The 24,323-nt window shown below is 46.3% G+C and overlaps 1 protein-coding gene across 2 annotated transcripts in view; it reads right to left on the bottom strand.

Moving 5' to 3' along the window:
• Positions 1–312: 312 nt before the first annotated feature.
• EBF4 (EBF family member 4) overlaps positions 313–24,323 on the bottom strand; it is a 150,835-nt gene continuing 126,824 nt past the window's right edge. Inside the window, exons 13-18 of one of the 2 annotated variants that reach the window (XM_060779466.2) lie at positions 17,417–17,482; positions 11,134–11,311; positions 9,646–9,831; positions 7,669–7,860; positions 6,153–6,231; positions 313–1,969 (exon numbers count right to left, since the gene is read on the bottom strand). In XM_060779466.2, coding sequence (XP_060635449.2) covers positions 6,158–6,231; positions 7,669–7,860; positions 9,646–9,831; positions 11,134–11,311; positions 17,417–17,482 — 696 coding nt within the window. In that variant the 3' untranslated portion in view covers positions 313–1,969; positions 6,153–6,157. The remainder of the gene's footprint in view (positions 1,970–6,152; positions 6,232–7,668; positions 7,861–9,645; positions 9,832–11,133; positions 11,312–17,416; positions 17,483–24,323) is intronic. The other variant, XM_067468492.1, reaches the window with a different exon arrangement.

Raw genomic sequence — 24,323 nt, 5'->3', positions numbered from 1 at the left:
TCCGCCCTTGCGCTATGCTACTCTGCTGCTGAATACGTATGCCCAGTGTGGAACACATCTCACCACACTCAAACAGTGGATGTGGCTCTTAATGAGACATGGCGCATTATCACGGGGTGTCTGCGCCCTACACCACTGGAGAAATTACACTGCTTAGCCGGTATTGCACCACCTGACATCCGCCGGGAAGTAGCAGCCAATAGTGAAAGGACCAAGGCAGTGACATCTCCAGCCCATCCCTTGTTTGGGTATCAGCCAGCACGTCAACGACTTAAATCAAGAAATAGTTTTCTAAGATCTACAGAGACACTCGCTGGAACACCTCAGCAAGCGAGAGTCCAAAAGTGGCAGGCTCAAACCCAGCACCTCAATCCATGAGTGATACCAAATGAGAGATTCCCCCCTGGGCACACAGAGGACTGGGCGACTTGGAAGGCGCTGAACAGACTGCGCTCTGGCACCACGAGATGCAGAGCCAACCTTAAGAAATGGGGCCACAAAGTTGAATCCACGACATGTGAGTGTGGAGAAGAGCAAACCACAGACCACCTGCTGCAATGCAACCTGAGCCCTGCCACATGCACCAGGGAGGACCTCCTTGCAGCAACACCAGAGGCACTCCAAGTGGCCAGATACTGGTCAAAGGACATTCATCAACTACCAAGCTTGCAAAATCTGTGTTTTTTTTATCTGTTTGTTTGTTTTGTTCTGTTAGAAATGTAATACAATGGTATGGTTGCTGATGACACGATAAATAAATAAATTCCACAGATATATAAATCCACTTTCCTAGTTCCAACAGACCTCCCTACCTCTGAAGATGCTTGCCATAGATGCAGGCGAAACGTCAGGAGAGAATGCCTCTAGACCATGGCCATTTAGCCCGAAAAAACCTACAACAACCCAGGTATTGTATTTATCTGTAAGGCAGTCTGTAAGAAAGGGGGAAATCTCCAGGAATAGAGGTGATTAGAAGATATCGACTTTGCTAGAGATCCATGTTTCCTCGCATTAACCTTTAAGGCCATGAAAATTGTATATCTGGACGGACATCTACCTTCCTAGAGATCCATGTTCCCTTTCATGAAGCTTTAGGGCCATGAAAAGAATAATAATATATATCTGGACACCTACCAGAAGACCCCCAGGACCAATTGCTGAAAGCGGACCCTCTTCCTTTCCCTGGAAAGAGATCTCTACTTTTGACGAGCATTAAAATGTGTGCATAATGTCAACCAGAACCTCCTGGAAGAGAAGTGACTTCTAACTTTCTGCCAATCCATATTTATCGGCGTGGACTCCTATGGCTATGGAAGTAATAAAAATAATATTATTATATTTTTTAGAAAAATTAAAATAATAATGCAAAGGACCCGAGAAGAGGGTTTGACGTCCAGGGCTGTTTCCAAAGGGAGTCTCTCTGTATCTCTTTAGTGAGATCGAGATGAGATATATTTGAAGTGGAATGTTCCATTATTAGTTGGGAGCAAATCTACCTGAGCGGGAAGCCTGATGGGATGGGCGGTGGGGGGGTGGGGGGATACTTTCCTTGCGACTCTTTTAACCAAAGCCATGAGAAATGGGGCAGGAGGCCAGGGTTACGGGACGGGGAGAGACGTGTGGCTTGAAGAAAGGCGGCAGTGATGAATCCCCCCTTCCTCCACAGACGCTTCCTCATGGGACCCCTTCCTTCTTGAAAAAGGCACCCTCCAGTTCCTGGGTCGGACTCTCTCAGCTCCGGGTTATTGTTGCTTGTCCTGCTGCACCGCAGCCTCCCGCCACAAGGGGAGCTCTCTTGGAACGGGCGCAGCCAGGTTGGAAAGGTCCCGGGTTGCCCCGCAAGCAGTGCCCATGCCCTTCCAAGCCCAAAGGTCCGTGTTGGGCGCCAGTCAGTCAGTCAGTCCATCCTTCCAGGAGGCTCTTCACCCGGTCCCTGCTCACATGGGCGGCACAATGAGACCCGACAGGGCTGGGAAACAAAGGAAAGACAGGTCATATGTTTTGACGAAGGGTCGTTTCATTGCAATATCAAGTCACAATCCACTGGGGATGTAACCAACACTCACAAAGCATAGAATCATAGAGTTGGAGGGGATCACAAAGGCCATCCAGTCCAACCCCTTTCTGCCAGGCAGGGAGGCGATATCAAATAATAATAATAATAATAATAATAATAATAATAATAATAATACTTTATTTATACCCCACCACCATCTCTCCAAAGCACCTGTCAATATTTATGCCATTGAAAACAAAGGGAGTCTTGATACAGTGAGGGTACCCGCTGAAAAACCATTTGGCCACCACAAGATTATTTTCTGGTTTTATTGCATGATAAGGATAGCTTTGCAAAAAATTCACTTGCATGAAGAATACTCCTTTTTTTTCTTGGCAAACAATGTGTTAGTGCTGAAAGTAGTGGCTGAGATCAAACCTTTGCAGCTAAAATAGCCAATAGGCTGCACCAATAGGAGCACAGTGCAAATACCTGGACATTCCACAGATATATACACACTCCACTTGCCTCATTTCCAACAGACCTCTGAACAGACCTCTGAGGATACCAGCCATAGATGCAGGTGAAATGTCAGGAGAGAATGCTACTGGAACATGGGCATACAGCCTGAAAAATTCACAGCAACCCAGTGCAAATATTTGTGCCACTGAATATTGACTGGAAACAGTGAATGTGCCCACTGAAAATCTAGTTGTCCCACACAGTGAGAGTTCCATTTTTGTTGTTGTTGCATTTTGGGATAGTTTTGCGAAATTTTCATTTGCATGACAAACACTGCTTTTTCTTGGCAAAAAGTGTTTTCGTGCAGAAAAATAGTGGCCAAGATATTTCATCGCACTTAAAGAAGGCTAATGCAATACTAGGCTGCATCAGTAGGAGTCTAGTGCAGGCATGGGTGAACTTTGGCCCTCCAGGACTTTTGGACTTCAACTCCCAACAGCCAACCAGAGTTGGAATCATAGAATCCTAGAGTTGGAAAAGACCTCATGGGCCATCCAGTCCAACCCCCTGCCAAGAAGCAGGAAAATTGCATTAAAAGCAATTGGAGTCCAAAACATTTGGAGGGCCAAAGTTTGGTCCTGTGTTCTCCTCTGGAATAACAACCTTATGTCCAGATCTGGGCAAAGCAATTAAAGATGGACAAGAGGGAAGGTGTCCAATGGAGGGCTACCAAAATGGTCCAAGGTCTGGAAGCCTATGATGAATGGCTTTAGGAACAGGGGATGTTTTGCCTGGAGAAGAGGAGGTTGAGCCATATTCTGATATTTGAAAGGATGTCCCATTGAGGAGGAAGGGGCAAGGCTGCTCCAGAGATTGGGACATAATGGAGCAATGAATCTGAACTACAAGAAAACAAGACATTCCACCTAAAAATTATGAAGAACCTCTTGATGACAAGAGGTCTTTGACATGGGAACACATTGTCTCAGAATATGGCAGAGTCTCCTTCTTTTGGAGGTTTTTAAGCAGAGGCTGGATGGCCATCTGTCAAGAGGACCTGGATTGAGTCTTCCTGCCTGGCAGAATGGAATTGGACTAGAAGGCCCTTGGGGACTCTCCCAACTCTTGGATCCTATGTGTCTCTGTCCTCCACCCTTCTGAGGAATCCTCATGTGCCTGATTCCGACCCCTTCCTGCGTTGTGGTGTTTTCTGCAATTCCTGGGAACCAAGGAGGCCCTGCCAAAGAGATAGGGGCCATCCAAGAATGCAGGACTCCATGGCAGGAAGACTCTTGGTGAGTTCCAACTGGATGACATTCACTTAAATCTGGAGAATGGAAGCTATCTTCAGGTCACTCAAACTCAGGGAGGGCTGATATTGGCTGACATTATCCTTGCATAGTGTAAATACCCTTGTGGAGTCACACAAGGTTTGTAATACATCAAACAAGGTGATTTGTGGACCATGATCAGCCCACAAACTTAAGTCCATGGTAGGTTTCTGAAAAAGGACAGAGAAAGGAAGGAGGGATGGAAGGAAGGAAGGACAGAAGGAAGGGAAAAGGAAGGACAGAAAGAAAAAAGGAGGGGCAGAAGGAAGGAAGGATGGAAAGAAGAAAGGAAGCAAGGACATAAGGAAGGATGGATGGAAAGAAGGAAGGACAGAAGGAAGGATGGATGGAAAGAAGGAAGGGAGGAAAGAAAGAAGGAAGGAAGAACATAAGAAATGAAGGGAGGGAGGGAGGAAGGAAGGGAAGGAGGAAGGAAGGGAGGAAGGAAGAATGGAAGGAAAGAAGGACAGGGAAAAGAGGAAGGAAGGACAGAAGGAAGGAAGAATGGAAAGAAGAGGAAGGAAGGAAGGAAGGAAGGAAGGAAGGAAGGAAGGAAGGAAAGAAAAAGGAAGGAAGAACATAAGGAATGAAGGGAGGGAGGGAGGAAGGAAGGAAGGGAAGGAGGAAGGAAGGAAGGAAGGAAGGAAGGAAGGAAGGAAGGAAGGAAGGGAAGGAAGAAAGAATGGAAGGAAAGAAGGACAGAAGGAATGGAGGGAGGGAGGGAGGAAGGAAGGGAAGGAGGAAGGAAGGGAGGAAGGAAGGAAGAATGGAAGGAAAGAAGGACAAGGAAAAGAGGAAGGAAGGACAGAAGGAAGGAAGAATGGAAAGAAAGAGGAAGGAAGGAAGGAAGGAAGGAAGGAAGGAAGGAAGGAAGGAAGAACATAAGGAATGAAGGGAGGGAGGGAGGGAGGGAGGAAGGAAGGGAAGGAGGAAGGAAGGAAGGAAGGAAGGAAGGAAGGAAGGAAGGAAGGAAGGGAAGGAAGAATGGAAGGAAAGAAGGACAGAAGGAAAAGAGGAGGGAAGGACAGAAGGAAGGAAGAATGGAAAGAAAGAGGAAGGAAGGGAGGGAGGGAGGGAGGGAGGGAGGAAGGAAGGAAGGAAGGAAGGAAGGAAGGAAGGAAGGAAGGAAAGAAGGAAGGAAGAACATAAGGAATGAAGGGAGGGAGGGAGGGAGGGAGGGAGGGAGGAAGGAAGGGAAGGAGGAAGGAAGGAAGGAAGGAAGGAAGGGAAGGAAGAAAGAATGGAAGGAAAGAAGGACAGAAGGAAAAGAGGAAGGAAGGAAAGAGGAAGGAAGAATGGAAGGAAAGAAGAACAGAAGGAAGGAATGAAGGACAGAAGGAATAAAGGAAAGAGAATGAAAGAGGGAAGGAAGGAAGAGAGAAGGGAGGAATGACAGAAGGAATGAAGGAAAGACAGAACTAAGTAAGTAAGTAAGTAAGGAAGGAAGGACAGAAGGAAGGGAGAAAGGAAGGACAGAGAGAAAAAGGGATGGAAGGAAAGAAAGAAGGGAGGACAGAAGGACAGAAAGAATTCACATCTGCATGCAACAACGGCTATACTTGTGCGATTTTGCTGTGGCACTAAATGCAATCAGCAATCCACATTTGCAGGGCTGAATTTTGCAGATGTGATTAGAATAATAGAATACTAGAGTTGGAAGAGACCTCCTGGGCCATCCAGTCCAACCCCATTCTGCCAAGAAGCAGGAATATTGCATTTAAAGCACCCCCAACAGATGGCCATCCAGCCTCTGCTTAAAAGCTTCCAAAGAAGGAGCCTCCACCACACTCTGAGGCAGAGAGTTCCACTGCTGAACGGCTCTCACAGTCAGGAAGTTCTTCCTCATGTTCAGATGGAATCTCCTCTCTTGTAGTTTGAAGCCATTGTTCTGCGTCCTAGTCTCCAAGGAAGCAGAAAACAAGCTTGCTCCCTCCTCCCTGTGACTTCCTCTCACATATTTATTATACATGGCTATCATATCTCCTCTCAGCCTTCTCTTCTGCAGGCTAAACATGCCCAGCTCCTTAAGCCGCTCCTCATAGGGCTTCTTCTCCAGACCCTTGATCATTTTAGTCGCCCTCCTCTGGACACATTCCAGCTGGTCAATATCTCTCTTTAATTGTGGTGCCCAGAATTGGACACAATATTCCTATTCCTATGGATTCTGAACATGCCAAATTGGGGACAGAAGCTGCAGAGCTTGGGAAAGTCCCTTTGGCTGAACTACAACTCCCATAAATGCATCCAATGGGATGTACTGGCAAGTTTTGGTTAAGGAGAGGCGAAAAGAGAGGAAATTGAGAAGCCAGGCAAAGCAAAGCAGGAGCAAGAGACAGGAAAACGAGAGAAAAACAGAAACATACTGTGGTTAGGAATAAGCCAGGCCTTGGAGCGACCGAGACGGAGTGTGAAACTTGTCTGTTGAATCTTCAAAGGTTTGGTCTGGTTGGAAGGACCGAGCAAAAAAGGAGGGAAGGAGAAAGGAAAGACAGAGGGGAAAGAAAGCAAGAGCAAGCCAGAAGAAAAGGGACAGAAAATATATATATACATAAAGCAGTTAAGAGAAAACAAAGGTTGCAAACAAGAAACCACTAGACTGGAACCAACTGCCCAACAATCCAAGGGCAAGTGTCAGCTCCCAGGTCAGAAGAAAGGTGAATCCATTTCAGATTTTAAGTGGGAGGTTCGTATAACAATAACAACATCAATAATGGGTTGTTGTAGGTTTTATTTGGGCTATATGGCCATGATCTAGAGGCATTCTCTCCTGACGTTTTGCCTGCATCTATGGCAAGCGTCCTCAGAGGTAGTGAGGTCTGTTGGAACTAGGAAAAAGGGTTTATATATCTGTGGAATGACCAGGGTGGGGCAAAGGACTCTTGTCTACTGGAGCTAGGTGTGAATGTTTCAACTGACCACCTTGATTAGCATATAATGGCCTGACAGTGCCTGGAGCAAACTTTTGTTGAGAGGTGATTAGATGTCCTTGTTTGTTTCCTCTCCGCTGGACATCTACAAACAAGGACATCTAACCACATCTCAACAAAAGTTTGGTCCAGGCACTGTATATCTGTGGAATGACCAGGGTGGGACAAAGGACTCTTGTCTGCTGGAGCTAGGTGTGAATGTTTCAACTGACCACCTTGATTAGCATTTGATGGCCTGGCAGTGCCTGGAGCAAACTTTTGTTGAAAGGTGATTAGATGTCCTTGTTTGTTTCAACCAGAGAAGTCAGCCATAGCAGAGCACCTGATGAACCAGCCTGGACACAGCATATTATTTGAGAACACAGAAATACTAGACCACTCTCACAACCACCATCTCAGGTTACACAGAGAAGCCATTGAAATCCACAAGCATGTGGACAATTTCAACAGAAAGGAGGAAACCATGAAAATGAACAAAACCTGGCTACCAGCATTAAAAAAAACTCTAAAATTAGAACAGCACAACAACAGAGAGGAAACAAACAAGGACATCTAATCACCTCTCAACAAAAGTTTGCTCTAGGCACTGCCAGGCCATTATATGCTAATCAAGGTGGCCAGTTGAAACATTCACACCTAGCTCCAGCAGACAAGAGTCCTTTGTCCCACCCTGGTCATTCCACAGATACATAAATCCTTTTTCCTAGTTCCAACAGACCTCACTACCTCTGAGGATGCTTGCCATAGATGCAGGCGAAATGTCAGGAGAAAATGCCTTTAGAACATGGGCCATAGAGCCCGAAAAAACCTACAACAACCCAATGGCCACTGTACTACTCTATCGTGCAGTGTTGTTCGCCCACTTAACTCCACCCTCTCATTTGCATGAATGGGAAGCACCATCCCCGGTCTCCCATTGGTTATGTTGGGTGGAGGAGGCGGGGCTACTCACCCTGGAGGCTGTTCCCATTGGCGCTGGTGCAGGTGGGGGGCGGGGAGGCCTGCGGCCGGACCACCGGAGCAAAGGCGCTCTTCTGCTTGACGGCGGAGATCATGTTGACCGGGGAGAAGGAGAAGACGCCGGCCGCCGGGGCAGAGGAGCTGGACATGGAGGAGGCCCCCAGGGGAGGGCTGGAAGGCATGACTGGCAAAGGGAAGAAGGGCAAAGCTTTACTTTCCTTTCGTGTCAGGAGCGACTTGAGAAACTGCAAGTCGCTTCTGGTGTGAGAGAATTGGCTGTCTGCAAGGATGTTGCCCAGGAGATGCCTGGATGTTTTGATCTTTTACCATCCTTGTGAGAGGCTTCTCTCATGTCCCTATATGAGGAGCTGGAGCTGACAGAAGGAGCTCATCCACACTCTCCCCAGATTTGAACCTATGACTGGTTGGTCTTCAGTCCTGCCAGCACAAGGGTTTAACCCACTGCGCCACAAGGAGTTTACTGTATTGGCTCGAATCTAACACTCACCTTTTTGGGGGGGGCTAAATTACCTTCCTCAAATTAGGTTGTGCACTATATTTGCCTAATATGGTCTCAGCACTGAATCAAAGCCAAAATGGAAGCAGTTCAGGAGCTCCTCTTTGAGGGACCTCATCTCTCATTTAATGTCCAGGGCTCAAGGATATGCAATGCTGGGATTTGTAGTTTGGAGAGGCATCAGCATCCTTTGGCCTGGTCAAACTACAGTCCACATAACTCCATAGCATTGAGCGAAGTCAACTAAAATAGATCCATTCTCCAGCATAGATGCAACCCAAGTTTTTCTTTCCCATTGATGAAAGCTTTGGAAGTGTAACACTTTTGTTTGGAAAGAATGAATTCTAAGCAGGAAGCCACTGGAAGGCACACCTTTTTTGACCGAATTACAAAGAGCACACTTTTTGCTGCCATGCATTACATTCGCCAGCAAATAGTTTTTTTGAGAATTGAGGTGTGCGTTAAATTCTATGGCGGACTAGATTTGAGGAAATACGAGTGGTTTTGGGAGGAGAAAAGAGAGAAAAAGAAGGAAGGATGGGAGGAGAAGAGATAAGAAAGGAAGAAGTGAAGGGGGGGATAGGTAAAAGGAGAGGAGAAAGGAGGCAAACAAGAAGGGAGGGAAAGAAAAAAGGAAGGAAGGAAGGAGACAGGAAGGGAGCGAAAGAAAGAAAGAAATAAGAAGGGAGCGAAAGAAAGAAGAAAGGAAGCAGACAAGAAGGAGCGAAAGAAAGAAGGAAAGAAGGAGACAGGAAGGGAGCGAAAGAAAGAAAGAAACAAGAAGGGAGCGAAAGAAAGAAAGAAAGAAAGAAAGAAAGAAGGAAGAAGACAAGAAGGAAGTGAAAGAAAGAAGGAAGGAAGGAGACAGGAAGGGAGCGAAAGAAAGAAAGAAGCAGACAAGAAGGGAGCGAAAGAAAGAAAGAAAAAAGAACGAAAGAAAGAGACAAGAAGGAAGTGAAAGAAAGAAGGAAGGAAGGAGACAGGAAGGGAGCGAAAGCAGGTGAGGGAATATTGATAAGAGCTGGTATCAGAAGGGAACAAAAGGAAGAGATAGAGATGGAGCATGAATGGGAGAAAATAGCCTGTGCGCACGCTCAAGTTGTTGACTATAAAACTAAGCCATGTCTCAGTTGTGTGTGTGGCACTTTACTTGTTCACCTGGCAGGGTGAGTTGACCAAATAAACCCGTTGAACAATCTCTTTGCCTCCAGTGTTTTGATTGGATTAAAGAATCCTGGAAATTTGGTCTATTTGGTAATAGAGCAGGCATGGGCAAACTTTAGCCCTCCAGATGTTTTGGACTTCAACTCCCACAATCCCTAAAAACCAGTAAGCTGTTAGGAATTGTGGGAGTTGAAGTACAAATTTCCCAGAGAGCTAAAGTTTGGCCATGCCTGTAATAGATGGGCATTTGAGCATACCGCGACACATGGATGCAAGGCAGGCACTCACTGGCGTAGGGGGAGTTGGCAGTGGAGCCGTTGAGGAAACTGGGGGAGCCGGGGACCCCGAGGCCGGTCATGGCAGCCCCCGCGTATCCGTTCATGCTGGATGTGATGCTGTTGTAGCTGCTCTGCTGCGGAGTGGAGCTGGGCACATAGCCACGCGGAGAGACGCTGCTCGTGTTCCGGGTGTATCCTGCAAACAAGGAGTGGGAAAGTGAGGCGGCGGGGGGGGGGGGGGGGGGTTCACAAAGAAATCCACACATTGATGCCGGGCAATGAATAAGGGATAGAACATCCATATTTTGCAGCAGTCTGCCTTAGAATATTCAATGCATATATTCATTCTGGAGGATCTAGATCAGGCATGGCCCAACTTCGGCCCTCCCTCCAGGTGTTTTGGACCTCAACTCCCACAGTTCCTAACAGCCTACTGAAATGATGGGCTTCTGGCCTATGAACACCATACAGTTGTGCTGGAAAATGCCCAGGGAGGATGCATTTAGTCTGACGTATATAAATGAAAGCAAAAATACTGCTCCCGTGGATACGGGGGTTGGAGTGCAAATAAACTTCAAAGCATAAGATAGCTTCTTGAGCAGTCAGTTCTCAAATATCTGCTGAAATGGAAAAGTCTTTCCTTTCCTTTGGCAAAAGAAAAGGGTTCTTTTATCTATGGGAAGGAAGCTCTAGCACCGGGATTGTGGTGCAGCTGGCTGAGTGTCAGCTGCATTCAGATCACTCTGACCAAAAGGTCATGAGTTCGAAGCCAGCCCGGGTTGGAGTGGGTTTCCAACCAATTGTGTGTAGCCTGTTGTTGACCTTTGCAACCCAAAAGACAGTTGCATCTGTCAAGTAGGAAAATTAGGTACCACCTTAAAGTGTGGGGAGGCTAAATTAACTAATTTATGAGGCCATAAAGAAGACCTCCACCAGAGCATTCCAGCGGGGAAGCATGCAGGGAATGAGGAAGCGCATCATCAGCATCACAGATGGATGATGAAAGCGACAGCTCCCCTGGCGGCCAGAAAAAGTTAAACAGCCTCTGTGTATGTCTGTATATGTTCGTATGTCAAAATTGGCATTGAATGTTTGCCATATATGTGATCCGCCTTGAGTCCCCTGTGGGGTGAGAAGGGCGGAATATAAAAGCTGTAAATAAATAAATAAATACAATTTGGGAGCCACTACTGAGAAGGCCCTGCCTCCCATGTTCCTAATAGATGATGGAATAGAGTACATGGGGATCACATTTGCAATGACACCAAATGGGGAGAGATAGTATCTGGATCCAGTATCTGGATCCAAAAAACCTTCATAGATGAAGCAACAAGCTGAACATGAGCCAACAGTGTGATGCAGCAGCAAAAAAACCCTCAATGCAATTCTAGCCTGCACAGAGATTGAGGGAAATCATAGTCTTGCACTTATTCTGCAGTTGTGACAGTTCTTATGGATGAGTAGCATGGAAGCACGGAGGCGGCGCCTGTTTCCCTACCTTGCTCTGAGCCCTGAGCAGATTCACTGAGGTTGATGGCCAGTTGGCTCCCAAAGGAGTTGACGCCCATCATCCCCGAATGGCCATGGTTCCCAGCCAAGGAGGACAACTGGTTGGAGTTGCGTGGGACGCTGTACAAAGCCTCGGCGATGTCTGCTGCCCGCTTCAGGATTATGTCCTGGGGAGGCAAAAGAGAATGGTCACATATTAAACAGGCATGTATATCAGGCATGGGCAATCAATTTCTATGGTTCTATCAGTAATTGGGAAATATGAGATGGTCAGTCTGCTTCTATTCTGGTGGACAACCTTTGGGAGAGCACATTGACTACTACGGAAAGTCAGTGTTGGACTAGACAGGCTTTTGCTTTGATTCAATGTGGTGGTGGTGGTGGTGGTGGTGGTTGTTGTTGTTGTTATTATTATTATTATTATTATTATTATTATTTGACACACAACAAGATGAGTCTACAGTAGACACTCTGCTGGCTGTTGTATTGGATCACACTTCGTACACTTCCCAAGTGTCTAGGACTGTGTGATGTATCTGCAAATAATGCATGCAGATCCCAGTAAGGTGGCCTTCTGCAGCTGGCAGATGGTAATCTTGTTAGCGCCAATTGTGTTTAAGTGCAGGCCAAGTTCTTGAGGTACTGCACCCAGTGTGCCAATCACCACTGGGACCCCCTTGACTGGCTTGTGCCAGAGTCTTTGCAGTTTGATCTTTAAATCCTCATATCGTGTCATCTTTTCCAGTTGTTTCTCTTCAATCCTGCTGTAACCTGGGATTGCGACATCGACAATCCATACTTTGTTTTTTAACAAAGTCAGGAGTATTATGCTCCCAAACTCTGTCTGTCTGAATCCAGAAGTGCCAGAGTAGCTTGACGTGTTCATTCTCTGTAACTTTTTCCAGCTTGTGATCCCACCAGTTAGTTGTCGCAGGCAGATGGTGTTTGTGGCACAAGTTCCAATGAATCATCTGAGCAAGGGTGTTGTGCCTCTGCTTGGAGTCTGTCTGTGATCTTCTTGCAGCAGCTGAGGATGGGATCTATTGTTTCATCTACTTCCTTACAGAGTCTACATTTGGGATGTGTCATTGACTTTTCAATTCTGGATTTGATGGCATTGGTTTGAATGGCTTGTTGTTGTTGTTGTTGTTGCTGCTGTTGTTATTATTATTATTATTATGGTTTGTCTTAGGGTGCACCTACACCAAGCATGTGAAACTTGTACCCTCCAGGTTGTTTTGGCTGTTAGGAATTGTGGGAGTTGAAGTCAAATAATAATAATAATAATAATAATAATAATAATAATAATAATACATCACACAGTCCTAGACGCTTGGGAAGTGTTTAACTTGTGATTTTTTGATACAAAATCCAGCATATAAATCTCATTTGCTGTAACATTCTGTGCTTTTGTGTCAGTAAAATAATAATAATAATAATAATAATAATAATAATAATAATAAAAGCCAGAATTGAAAAGTTGACAACAGATCCCAAATGTAGATTCTGCAAGGAAGCAGATGAAACAATAGATCACATCATGAGCTGCTGCAAGAAGATCGTGCAGACAGACTCCAAGCAGAGGCACAACACCCTTGCTCAGATGATTCATTGGAACTTGTGCCACAAAGACCATCTTGTGGGGTGATTTGAATGCAATATTCCTGCTTCTTGGCAGGGGGTTGGACTGGATGGCCCATGAGGCCTCTTCCAACTCTTTGATTCTATGATTCTATGATTCTATGATCTGCCTGCAACAACTAACTGGTGGGATCACAAGCTGGAAAAAGTTACAGAGAATGAACACGTCAAGCTACTCTGGGACTTCTGGATTCAGACAGACAGAGTTTGGGAGCATAATTCTCCTGACTTTGTTAAAAAACAAAGTATGGATTGTCGATGTCGCAATCCCAGGTGACAGCAGGATAGAAGAGAAACAACTGGAAAAGCTGACACGATATGAGGATTTAAAGATCGAACTGCAAAGACTCTGGCACAAGCCAGTCAAGGGGGTCCCAGTGGTGACTGGCACACTGGGTGCAGTGCCTAAAGACCTTGGCCTGCACTTAAACACAATCAGCGCTGACAAAATTACCACCTGCCAGCTGCAGAAGACCACCTTACTGAGATCTGCATGCATTATTCATCAATACATCACACAGTCCTAGACACTTGGGAAGTGTCTGACGTGTGATCCAATTTATCAGCCAGCAGAGTGTCTGCTGTGGACTCATCTTGTTGTGTTTGTAATAATAATAATAATAATAATAATAATAATAATAATAATAATTTTATGTCTTACCCGCCAATCCTCATTGAATACCACTTAACTGCCATAGCCCAGTGCTATGGAATTGTAGGATTTGTAGTTTGACTACACACCAGAATTCTTGGGGTAAAGAAGGCTAAAAACCTTGTGAAACTACAGCTCCCCAAATTCAACACTGAGCCACAGCAGTCTAAGGGGTGTCAAACTGCATTCATTCTTGATTCCTTAGCATTGAGTGATGGCAGTCCAAAGGGTGTTAAACTGCATTCATTCAATAGAGAAGAATGCATCCAGATTTGGACTAGACAAGCTTTTGTTTCCATTCAACATGGCTCTTGCAAAAAATATGGGGCGCATCATCCTGTGCAATGGTGGCCCCAAACAGGGCAATCCCTGCTCTGGGAAGGAAGCGTGGGGCAGAGCTAAGCCTGGGGAAAGGGAGACAAAGGCCCGAGGAGTGCCAAGTGCCTCCCCCGCCGTGCCTTGACCCTCCGCCTCTGCAGGAACCGCAGCCACATCCGCCCAGGTGGTGCTAACCGCTACTGAGCTGTGAGAACACCGTCGTCCGTCCGGGCTGATGGAAAAGAGGGGGCTGCTTGGGAGCCCGTGACTGACTTAACGGCGCTGGAATTCCTAACGACGACCAGATGTGGGCCTTGGAGGCGGATCAGCGGCGCAAGGTTGCGGGGAAACTCGGGGAAGGGAAGGAACCGGGCCCAAAGCATGGAAATCATTACTGGCACGGCACTCACGAGGACATAAAATGCGCCAGATGAAGCAGGGAGCCCTGAGGCTGCGTACAAGTGTGATGCAAACGACCAGTGTCCGTATGCGCACCTGTCGCAGGCAGTAATGGACTGCTGTAGCTCCTGGGGTGGCCGTGCATAAGGAGTATTGCACTTGGGTTTAGCTAGAGCTTTGAAGAAGGCATCCAAGCAGCACAATTTTATCTTCCAAATAGGCTTTGATTCAACATGCTCAGCTCAAAGTTCGGGCTTTTGGGTGGACATATAGTATGGGTTTGCAATGCATCATTAACAAGGCATTAATAAGCACTTCCCAGTGTGTATAAACACCAAGCCTTTCCCCCCCTCATCACTTATTTTCTGATCGTGAAAGAGAAGGATAGAATCCTAGAGTTGGAAGAGACCTCATGGGCCATCCAGTCCAACCCCATTCTGCCAAGAAGCAGGAAAATTGCATTCAAAGCACACCTATTTATTTATCGTATCAGGGGCAACCAGACAATTGTATTACATTTCTAACAGAACAAAACAAACAGACAGACAAAACACAAAATTTGCAAGCTTGGTAGTGGATTAAATGTCCTTTGACCAGTATCTGGCCACTTGGAGTGCCTCTTGTGTTGCCGCAAGGAGGTCCTCCATTGTGGATGTGGCAGGGCTCAGGGTTGCATTGCAGCAGGTGGTCTGTAGTGTGCTCTTCTCCACACTCTCATGTTGTGGATTCCACTTTGTGGCCCCATTTCTTGAGGTTGGCTCTGCATCTCGTGGTGCCAGAGCGCAGTCTGTTCAGTGCCTTCCAAGTTGCCCAGTCTTCTGTGTGCCCAGGGGAGAGTCTCTCATTTGGTATCAGCCATTGGTTGAGGTTCTGGGTTTGAGCCTGCCATTTTTGGACTCTCGCTTGCTGAGGTGTTCCAGCGAGTGTCTCTGTAGATCTTAGAAAACTGTTTCTTGATTTAAGTCATTGACGTGCTCACAGATATCCAAACAAGGGATGATACCCAAAGGTCATCCAGCCTCTGTTTAAAAGCTTCCAAAGAAGGAGCCTCCACCACACTCTGGGGCAGAGAGTTCCACTGCTGAACGGCTCTCGCAATCAGGAAGTTCTTCCTTATGTTCAGATGAAATCTCCTTTCCTGTAGTTTGAAGCCATTGTTCCGCGTCCTAGTCTCCAGGGAAGCAGAAAACAAGCTTGCTCCCTCCTCCTCCCTGTGACTTCTCCTCACATAATTATGCATGGCTATCATATCTCCTCTCAGCCTTCTCTTCTTCAGGCTAAACATGCCCAGCTCCTTAAGCCGCTCCTCATAGGGCTTGTTCTCCAGACCCTTGATCATTTGTGTTCTGTCGCATGCTGGGCGTGTAAATAATTGTCTTTAGAACAGGATGTGCAACGTTTGCCCAGTGGGAAGCCAGCCCCCCCCCCCAAGAGAAGCCCTCAGGGATCTTCCACCACAAATAGTCTTTAGATGGCTTGTGAAGTATAACAAAGTCTTTTATTAATGAACAATCAAACAGAAACTTTTCTTGTCTTCAATAAAGTTAAACACATGCTTCCAGGCTTTTATGCAACTGGTGGCTTCCTAATGTTGCCCAAGAATGACAGGAAACTGTCTTCAATAACTAATTCTTTACTTTAAAGGAAAATCCCCTTTTCAACTTCTCCCAGGCGATCTGTAATCTAATCATTACTGATGTGGGCTCTGCTACCGGGTCGAACTGCGTCTTGAAACACCGAGTGGACCTACTAGTAAGGCCAGTAGATTCTCCAGCTGCAGTTCTTTGGTCTTCCAAACTGTTTGCCCTCCGAAATTCCTCAAGGCTTTAGAGCTGTTTCCCTGAAAATCTTCAGAGATCTTTGGATGCTCTTAAGACTGTTCTCCCCCGGAAAGTACTCAAAGCTTTAGGGAGGCTTCCCTGGAGTTCTCTGGTTTGCTCTTAAGACTGTTCTCCCCCAGAAAGTCTTAAGGGTTGTAGCTTTTGTACAGGGGAAGCTTGCACACATCCTGTACATTAGCTTTCCTTGCTGAGACTAACTAAAAAATGGCTCCCTTCCCTTCCCAATTGCCCTGAGCAAGGGGCGGGACCGAAACTTAACGATGATGGACAGGTGACTTGCCCTATGACTGCAACCAAAAGAAGCCATCTATCTGCAGAATTCCGAGGAACCTTGGACTGCAAGCAAACATTTAATACAAAGCAAATAAAGTAGGAGCTCCTGGTACAGTCGTACCAGAACAGACCTCATGGGCCATCCAGTCCAACCCCATTCTGCCAAGAAGCAGGAATATTGCATTCAAAGCACCCCTGACAGATGGCCATCCAGCCTCTGTTTAAAAGCTTCCAAAGAAGGAGCCTCCACCACACTCCGGGGCAGAGAGTTCCACTGCTGAATGGCTCTCACAGTCAGGAAGTTCTTCCTCATGTTTAGATGGAATCTCCTCTCTTGTAGTTTGAAGCCATTGTTCCATTGCGTCCTAGTCTCCAGGGCAGCAGAAAACAAGTTTGCTCTCTCCTCCCTAAGACTTCCCCTCACATATTTATACATGGCCCTCATCACGTTATTGTATTGTTGTATTGTGGTGTAGTATTGTTGTGTTGTGTTTTGAGGCCTTGGCCTATGTAAGCCGCATCGAGTCCTTCGGGAGATGCTAGCGGGGTACAAATAAAAAAGTTATAATAATGTCTCCTCTCAGCCTTCTCTTCTTCAGGCTAAACATGCCTAACTCTTTAAGCCGCTCCTCATAGGGCTTGTTCTCCAGACCCTTGATCATTTGAGTCACCCTCCTCTGGACACATTCCAGCTTGTCAATATCTCTCTTCAGTTGTGGTGCTTTCTGTCCTGCCATTGTCACAGGCACGATTGGTGGGGACGAGAGACAGGGCCTTCTCGGTGATTGCTCCCCGGCTATGGAACTCCCTTCCTGGTGAGATCAGGTCGGCCCTCTCTCTCCTGTCCTTTAGAAGGATGGTCAAAACTTGGCTGTGGGACCAAGCTTTCGGGACAGGGCAATAAATAAGAAAGATGATCAGGCCAATGAGATTTGACGTGGATGACTAGGACGGTTTTAAATGGTGGATTTTAATATTTTGATAATTTTTTTTAATGTTTATGTATGTGTATAAGAATTTGTGTCCCGGCATTGAATGTTTGCCGTGTATATGCTGTGCTGAGTCCCCTTAATGGTGAGAAGAGTGGAATATCAAGGTTTTACATAAATAAATAAAGCAACTAAAGTCAAAGGAGAATGGCAGCTTACCTGGTTACTGTGTGGCATCCCATATAATGCTTCCACCAGGTCAGCCGCTCTCTTGAGTAGCACTTCCTGGAAGGAGAGAAAGAAAAGGCAGACGGTCAAAGAGTTTTTGGGCTTCTCAGAATCATTACGTCGATATGTGTTTTTCCTACAACCACCTCCTCCTTAACATTAATCCCCATCAGGGCGGCTCCACATATATAGGCTGCAATTCAATACCATTAGAACATACATCAATATAATAAACATATATATTAAAACCATCATCAAAAGCTTAGTAGTAAAAGTAAAGGTTTTCCCCTGACATAAAGTCTAGCCGTGTCCATCTCTGGTGGTTGGTGCTCATCTAAGCCAAAGAGCCGGCGTTGTCCATAGACACCTCCAAGGTCATGTGGCCATATAACTACATAGAGCCCCGTTACCTTCCCGCTGGAGTGCTACCTATTGATCTACTCACATTTCCATGTTTTTGAACTGCTAGGTTGGCAGAAGCTGGGGCTGACAGTGGGAGCTCACGCCACTCCCCGGATTCGAACCTACGACCTTTAGGTCAACAAGTTCAGCAGCTCAGTGTGCCACTGGGGGCTCCATGAAAAGCATATCGAATATTAAAATCACGCAGTCCAATATCGTAGTCTGTGGCCGTTCCAGATTGTCATTGCACAATTCTATGTTCTCTTATTGTACTGATAGTGATTACAAACTGAACTCTTGGTCCTACATTGAAGTTTTAAACTCTTTCCTGAAGGTCAGGAGGGAGGTGGCTAATCTAATTTCACTGGGGAGGGAATGCCAAAGCCGAGGGGCCACCACTGAGGAGGCCCTGTCTCCTATCCCCACCAACTGCACTTGCGAGGGAGGTGGGACTGAGAGCTGGGTCTCCCTGGAAGATCTTAACCACCTAGCTGGTTCATAGAGAGAGATACGTTCAGACAGGTAAACAGGGCCAGAACCGTTTAGGGCAGTGGTTCTCAACCTGGGGTCCCCAGATGTTTTTGGCCTACAACTCCCAGAAATCCTAACAGCTGGTAAACTGGCTGGGATTTCTGGGAGTTGTAGTCCAAAATCATCTGGGGACGCCAGGTTGAGAACCACTGGTTTAGGGCTTTATATGCCAGAGCCAGAACTTTCTATTGCGCTTGGTAATAGAAAGCCTGGCAGCCAGAGAGCTGATGTCACAGGAGGGTTGTATGTTCCCTATATGCCGCTCTGGTGTGCAATCTGGCTGCCACCCGTTGGACTATTTGCAGCTTCCGGAGAGTCTTCAAAGGGAGCCCCATGAAGACCATGTTGCAGTAGTCTATTCAGGATGTAACCAGAGTGTGGACTACTGAGTTCTTTGTCACAGGCAGATGGGATTTGTGGCACAAGTTCCAATGAATCATCTGAGCAACGGTGTTGTGCCTCTGCTTGTAGTCTGTCTGCACGATCTTCTTGCAGCAGCTGAGGATGGGATCTATTGTTTCAGCTGCTTCCTTGCAGAGTCTACATTTGGGATCTGTTGTCGACTTTTCAATTCTGGCTTTGATGGCCATTATATGCTAATCAAGGTGGTCAGTTGAAACATTCACACCTAGCTCCAACAGACAAGAGTCCTTTGTTTCACCCTGGTCATTCCACAGATATATAAACCCATTTTCCTAGTTCCAACAGACCTCACTACCCCTGAGGATGCTTGCCATAGATGCAGGCGAAACGTCAGGAGAAAATGTCTCTAGACCATGGCCATTTAGCCCCGAAACAACCTACAACAATCCAATAATAATAATAATTATACCCTGCTTTATCTCTCCCGAAGGGGACTCAAATGCTGCTTAACATAAAAGCAGTAGTACACCATTTGAAATATACATTAAAACAGAATTTAATATAAACAGTTAAAAACCTTTCAAACCTATTCAATGCATATTCAAAGTTAAAACCACAGATTCCACGATGTTGCATTGACTAACCTAGCATATATCTCTAGAAATCTCCAGTGCAAATTAGGTAATTTAATGGTGTTCGGTTATTTATTTATTTACTATATCTATATATATATAAATGCTCTGTGCATAATGAGTACCTTAACAACAAAAGAACCAATGAACGAAATCACACCAAATTTGGCAACAAAAAGTCTCACTACACAAGGAGTGACCATCACTCAAAAAATTATGATTTTGTCGTTTGGGAGTTGTAGTTGCTGGGATTTATAGTTCACCTACAATCAAAGAGCATTCTGAACTTCACCAATGATGGAACTGAACCAAACTTGGCACACAGAACTCCCATGACCAACAGAAAATACTGGAAGGGTTTGGTGGGCATTGACCTTGAGTTTGGGAGTTGTAGTTCACCTCCATCCAGAGGGTACTGTGCACTCAAACAATGATGGATCTGGACCAAACTTGGCACAATCACTCAATATGCCCAAATATGAACACAGATGGAGTTTGGGGGAAATAGACCTTGACATTTGGGAGTTGTAGTCACTGGGATTCACAGAATCAAAGAGCATTCTGAAGCCCACAAACGACAGAATTGGGGCAAACTTCCCACACAGAACCCCCATGACCAACAGAAAATACTTCAGGCCATCCAGTCCAACTCCCTTCACCAGGGCAAGAAAAGGTAATCAAAGTCCTCCTGACAAAGAGCCATCCAGCCATAGAGATAGATAGATATGATTCACACACAGATATAATATCATAGATTTGAAAGGGACCCCTAAAGAAGGACAATGATATCTTGCATGTTCCAGGGTGGCCAAACCAGACACTCTCCACATAAACACCGACAAGGAAATAGCATGAAATACTGTTTACCCACCACAAGCATAAAGAAATTGCATATATTAGAAACAAACACTTTCTTATTACTTTATTTTTCAGATCAACAGACTGGGACACAGCAATGCGTGGCAGGGGGCAGCTAGTGTGTGTGCGCGCGCGTATATATATATATATATATATACACAAGGTGGTATATAGGCGACTCAAGGTGGTTTATAGTTGGCAGTCAATGTCCCCAACAACATAAGATATAATTTAAAACATTAACATATAATTTAGACCATATAAAAACAGTAGAAACAATAAAACACAAGTCCTCAGCGTCTCATTACCAAAATCATTTTCCCGTAGCATCGTCCAATTGTTCCATGGATCTAAATAAGTCTGTAACACTGCATTTGCAAATGCTTGCTCAAAAAGCCAGGTTTTAACTCTTTTTCGAAATGTTAGGAGGGAGGAGGTCGATGTAATATATCCCTAGGGGGGGCATTCCATAGCCGAGGGGCCACCGCTGAGGAGGCCCTGTCTCTCATTCCCGCCAATCTCATCTATGAAGGAGGTGCGACCGAGAGCAGGGTCTCCCCAGACGATCTTAAGCTCCTAGCTGGTTCATAGGGAGAGATACGTTTGGACAGGTAAACTGGGCCATAACCATTTAGGTTATCATTAGGTGACCACAGTCCAGCTATATATAGGAGCTTAAGAGCCTGAGATCTGCAAGTGCAGCATTTTCCCGAATGAAGCAGAGAGTGTTTGAGGACCACAACATCCATAGGGATACCAAGGGGCTTGTCTGTAAAGCTACTGTCCTCCCAACCCTGCTATATGCCTGCGAAATGTGGACTATCTATAGACGTCACATGCAACTCCTGGAACGATTCCATCAGCGCTGCCTCCGGAAAATCCTGCAAATCTCTTGGGAAGATAAGTGGACAAACGTCAGCGTGCTGGAAGAAGCAAAGACCACCAGCACTGAAGCGATGGTCCTCTGCCATCAACTCCGCTTGACCGGCCACGTTGTCCGGATGCCTGACCGCCATCTCCCAAAGCAGTTGCTCTACTCTGAACTTAAGAATGGAAAATGGAACATTGGTGGACAGGAAAAGAGGTTTAAAGATGGCCTCAAAGCCAACCTTAAAATCTCTGGCATAGACACTGAGAACTGGGAAGCCCTGGCCCTCGAGCGCTCCAGCTGGAGGTCAGCTGTGACCAGCAGTGCTGCAGAATTCGAGGAGGCACGAGTGGAGGGTGAAAGAGAGAAATGTGCCAGGAGGAAGGCGCGTCAAGCCAACCCCGACCGGGACCGCCTTCCACCTGGAAACCAATGCCTTCACTGTGGGAGAAGATGCAGGTCAAGAATGTCTAGATCTAAGGAAGTAATGCTACCCCTCTATTCCGCTTTGGTTAGACCACATCTGGAATATTGTGTCCAATTCTGGGCCCCACAATTGAAGAGAGATATTGACAAGCTGGAATGTGTCCAGAGGAGAGCGACTAAAATGATAAAATGTCTGGAGAACAAGCCCTATGAGGAACGGCTTAAGGAGCTGGGCATGTTTAGCCTGAAGAAGAGAAGGCTGAGAGGGGATATGATAGCCATGTATAAATATGTGAGAGGAAGCCACAGGGAGGAGGAGGGAGCAAGCTTCCTTTCTGCTTCCTTGGAGACTAGGACGCGGAACAATGGCTTCAAACTACAAGAGAGGAGATTCCATCTGAACATGAGGAAGAACTTCCTGACTGTGAGAGCCGTTCAGCAGTGGAACTCTCTGCCCCGGAGTGTGGTGGAGGCTCCTTCTTTGGAAGCTTTGAAACAGAGGCTGGATGGCCATCTGTCGGGGGTGATTTGAATGCAATATTCCTGCTTCTTGGCAGAATGGGGTTGGACTGGATGGCCCTTGAGGTCTCTTCCAACTCTTTGATTCTATGATTCTATGATTCTATAATAGGGCTCCACAGCCACCTACGAATCCACAAGGAAACCCATCATGAAAGACCATCTTACTTGTCCAACGAGGGATCGCCTAAGTGCTAAGTGCTATAAACATATCCCTTGCAGTTACAGGTTTCGTATGTTTTGGGAAAAGACCGTTCCTTATCCATTGCATTGTGCCTGCAAATCCATTCGCAGTAGCATTTAATCCAAAAGAAGTGGAAACACAAAAAGACAAGTTCTGTGCATTTTGCTGTCTTCTCTTTTGGTCCTTCTCTTTTTTCCTCTGCAGCTGAGAAGTCTTAAAGAGACGGCGGCAACGAAGGCAGCCCACTGGCTCTGGACCGCTGTACATCAGGGCCTCAAGGCTATTGGATTGCTGTCAGGCTAAGTGCCGGCAATCAGAATCGCTTGCTCTTCTGTCTTCTGCAATATCTTGCCGATCAATACAGTAATGGAGCAGACGGAGCGGGGAGAGGGGGCTGCTCCTGGACCGCCTTGGGCACACTGAACTCTTTAAGGAGGCATAAGATACCATTGCTTCTGGAGGGAAGGGAGATGGATGTGAGGCGGTGCTGGGATGCCCCAACAAAGACCAAAAAGCATACTATGGTTCCATTTTGCAGCCTGATATGTGTCTCATGTTAATGGGATAGGGAATCCATTCTGGCTTTGGAACAAGCATGGGCAAACTTGGTCCCTCCAGGTGTTTTGGACTTCAACTCCCACAATTCCTAACAGCCTACCGGCTGTTAGGAATTGTGGGAGTTGAAGTCCAAAACACCTGGAGGGACAAAGTTTCCCCATGCCTAGTCTATAGGGTATCAAACTAGTATAACTGTGCTTAATCTGTTATAGAACTACAGTATGCTGATGACAACATCGTTTGTGCGCTTTCAGAAGAAGACCTACAAGCCACTCTAAACATATTTGCAGAAGCATATGAGAAGCTCGGCCTGTCATTGAACATTGAGAAAACCAAAGTGTTCCAGCAGTCACCAGCCAACCCCTCTCCAATGCCAGAGATATAGCTTCATGGTGTAACATTAGAAAATGTTGACCATTTCCGCTCCCTTAGCAGCCACCTCACCATCAAAATCAACATCGACACCGAAATACAACATCGCCTGAGCTCTGCGAGTGCAGCATTTTTCCAAATGAAGCAGAGAGTGTTTGAGGATCGGGATATCCGTAGGGAGACCAAGGTGCTTGTTTATAAAGCTATTGTCCTCCCAATCTTGCTATATGTCTGCGAGACTGTCTACACACGTCACATGCAACTCCGAGAATGATTCCATCAACTTTGCCTTTGAAAAATCCTGCAAATCTCTTGGGTAGACAAGTGGATAAATGTCAGCGTGCTGGAAGAAGCAAAGACCACCAGCATTGAAGTGATGGTCCTTCACCATCAACTTCACTGGACCGGCCACGTTGTCCGGATGCTTGACCACCATCTCCCAAAGCAGCTGCTCTACTCCGAACTCAAGAACAGAAAACAGAATGTTGGAGGACAGGAAAAGAGATTTAAAGACGGGCTCAAAGCCAACCTTTAAAACTCTGGCATAGACACTGAGAACTGGGAAGCCCTGGCCTGTGAGCACTCCAGCTGGAGGTCAGCTGTGACCAGCAGTGCTGCAGAATTTGAAGAGGCACGAATGGAGGGCGAAAGAGAGAAATGTGCCAAGAGGAAGGCGTGTCAAGCCAACCCCGACCGGGACCGCCTTCCACCTGGAAACCGATGCCCTCACTGCGGGAGAACATGCAGGTCAAGAATAGGGCTCCACAGTCACCTACGGACCCACCAGCACACTGATCCTGGAAGACTATCCTACTCGGCCAACGAGGGACCCACCCTGGAGGATTATCCTACTCTGACAATGATGGATCGCCTAAGTAAGTAAGTAAGTAAGTAAGTGTGCAGAGGCATCTCTATTGTAGAATGAATATGGTTTGACCACATTTTAACTGCTGTGGCTCAGTGCTATGGAATCATGGAAGTTATAGTTTTGTCAGGGCTTCAGCCTTCTCTGCCAAGGGGCGCTGGTGCCTCACCAAACTACAAATCCCAAGATTCCATAGCACTGCAGCATGGCAGTTAAAGTGAGGTCCAACTGCATGAATCGTACGCAGTCTAAGTAAACAGATGGCTGAGCCTCGTCTCGTTGGGAAAGAGCACAGCAGTAGGTTGGACTAGATGCCCTTT

The sequence above is a fragment of the Anolis sagrei genome, chromosome 5, assembly GCF_037176765.1.
Source record: "Anolis sagrei isolate rAnoSag1 chromosome 5, rAnoSag1.mat, whole genome shotgun sequence".
NCBI classification, from domain to species: Eukaryota; Metazoa; Chordata; class Lepidosauria; order Squamata; family Dactyloidae; genus Anolis; species Anolis sagrei.
Note: the sequence above shows the minus strand (reverse complement) of the source record. Positions and strands in the feature narration are given on the sequence as shown.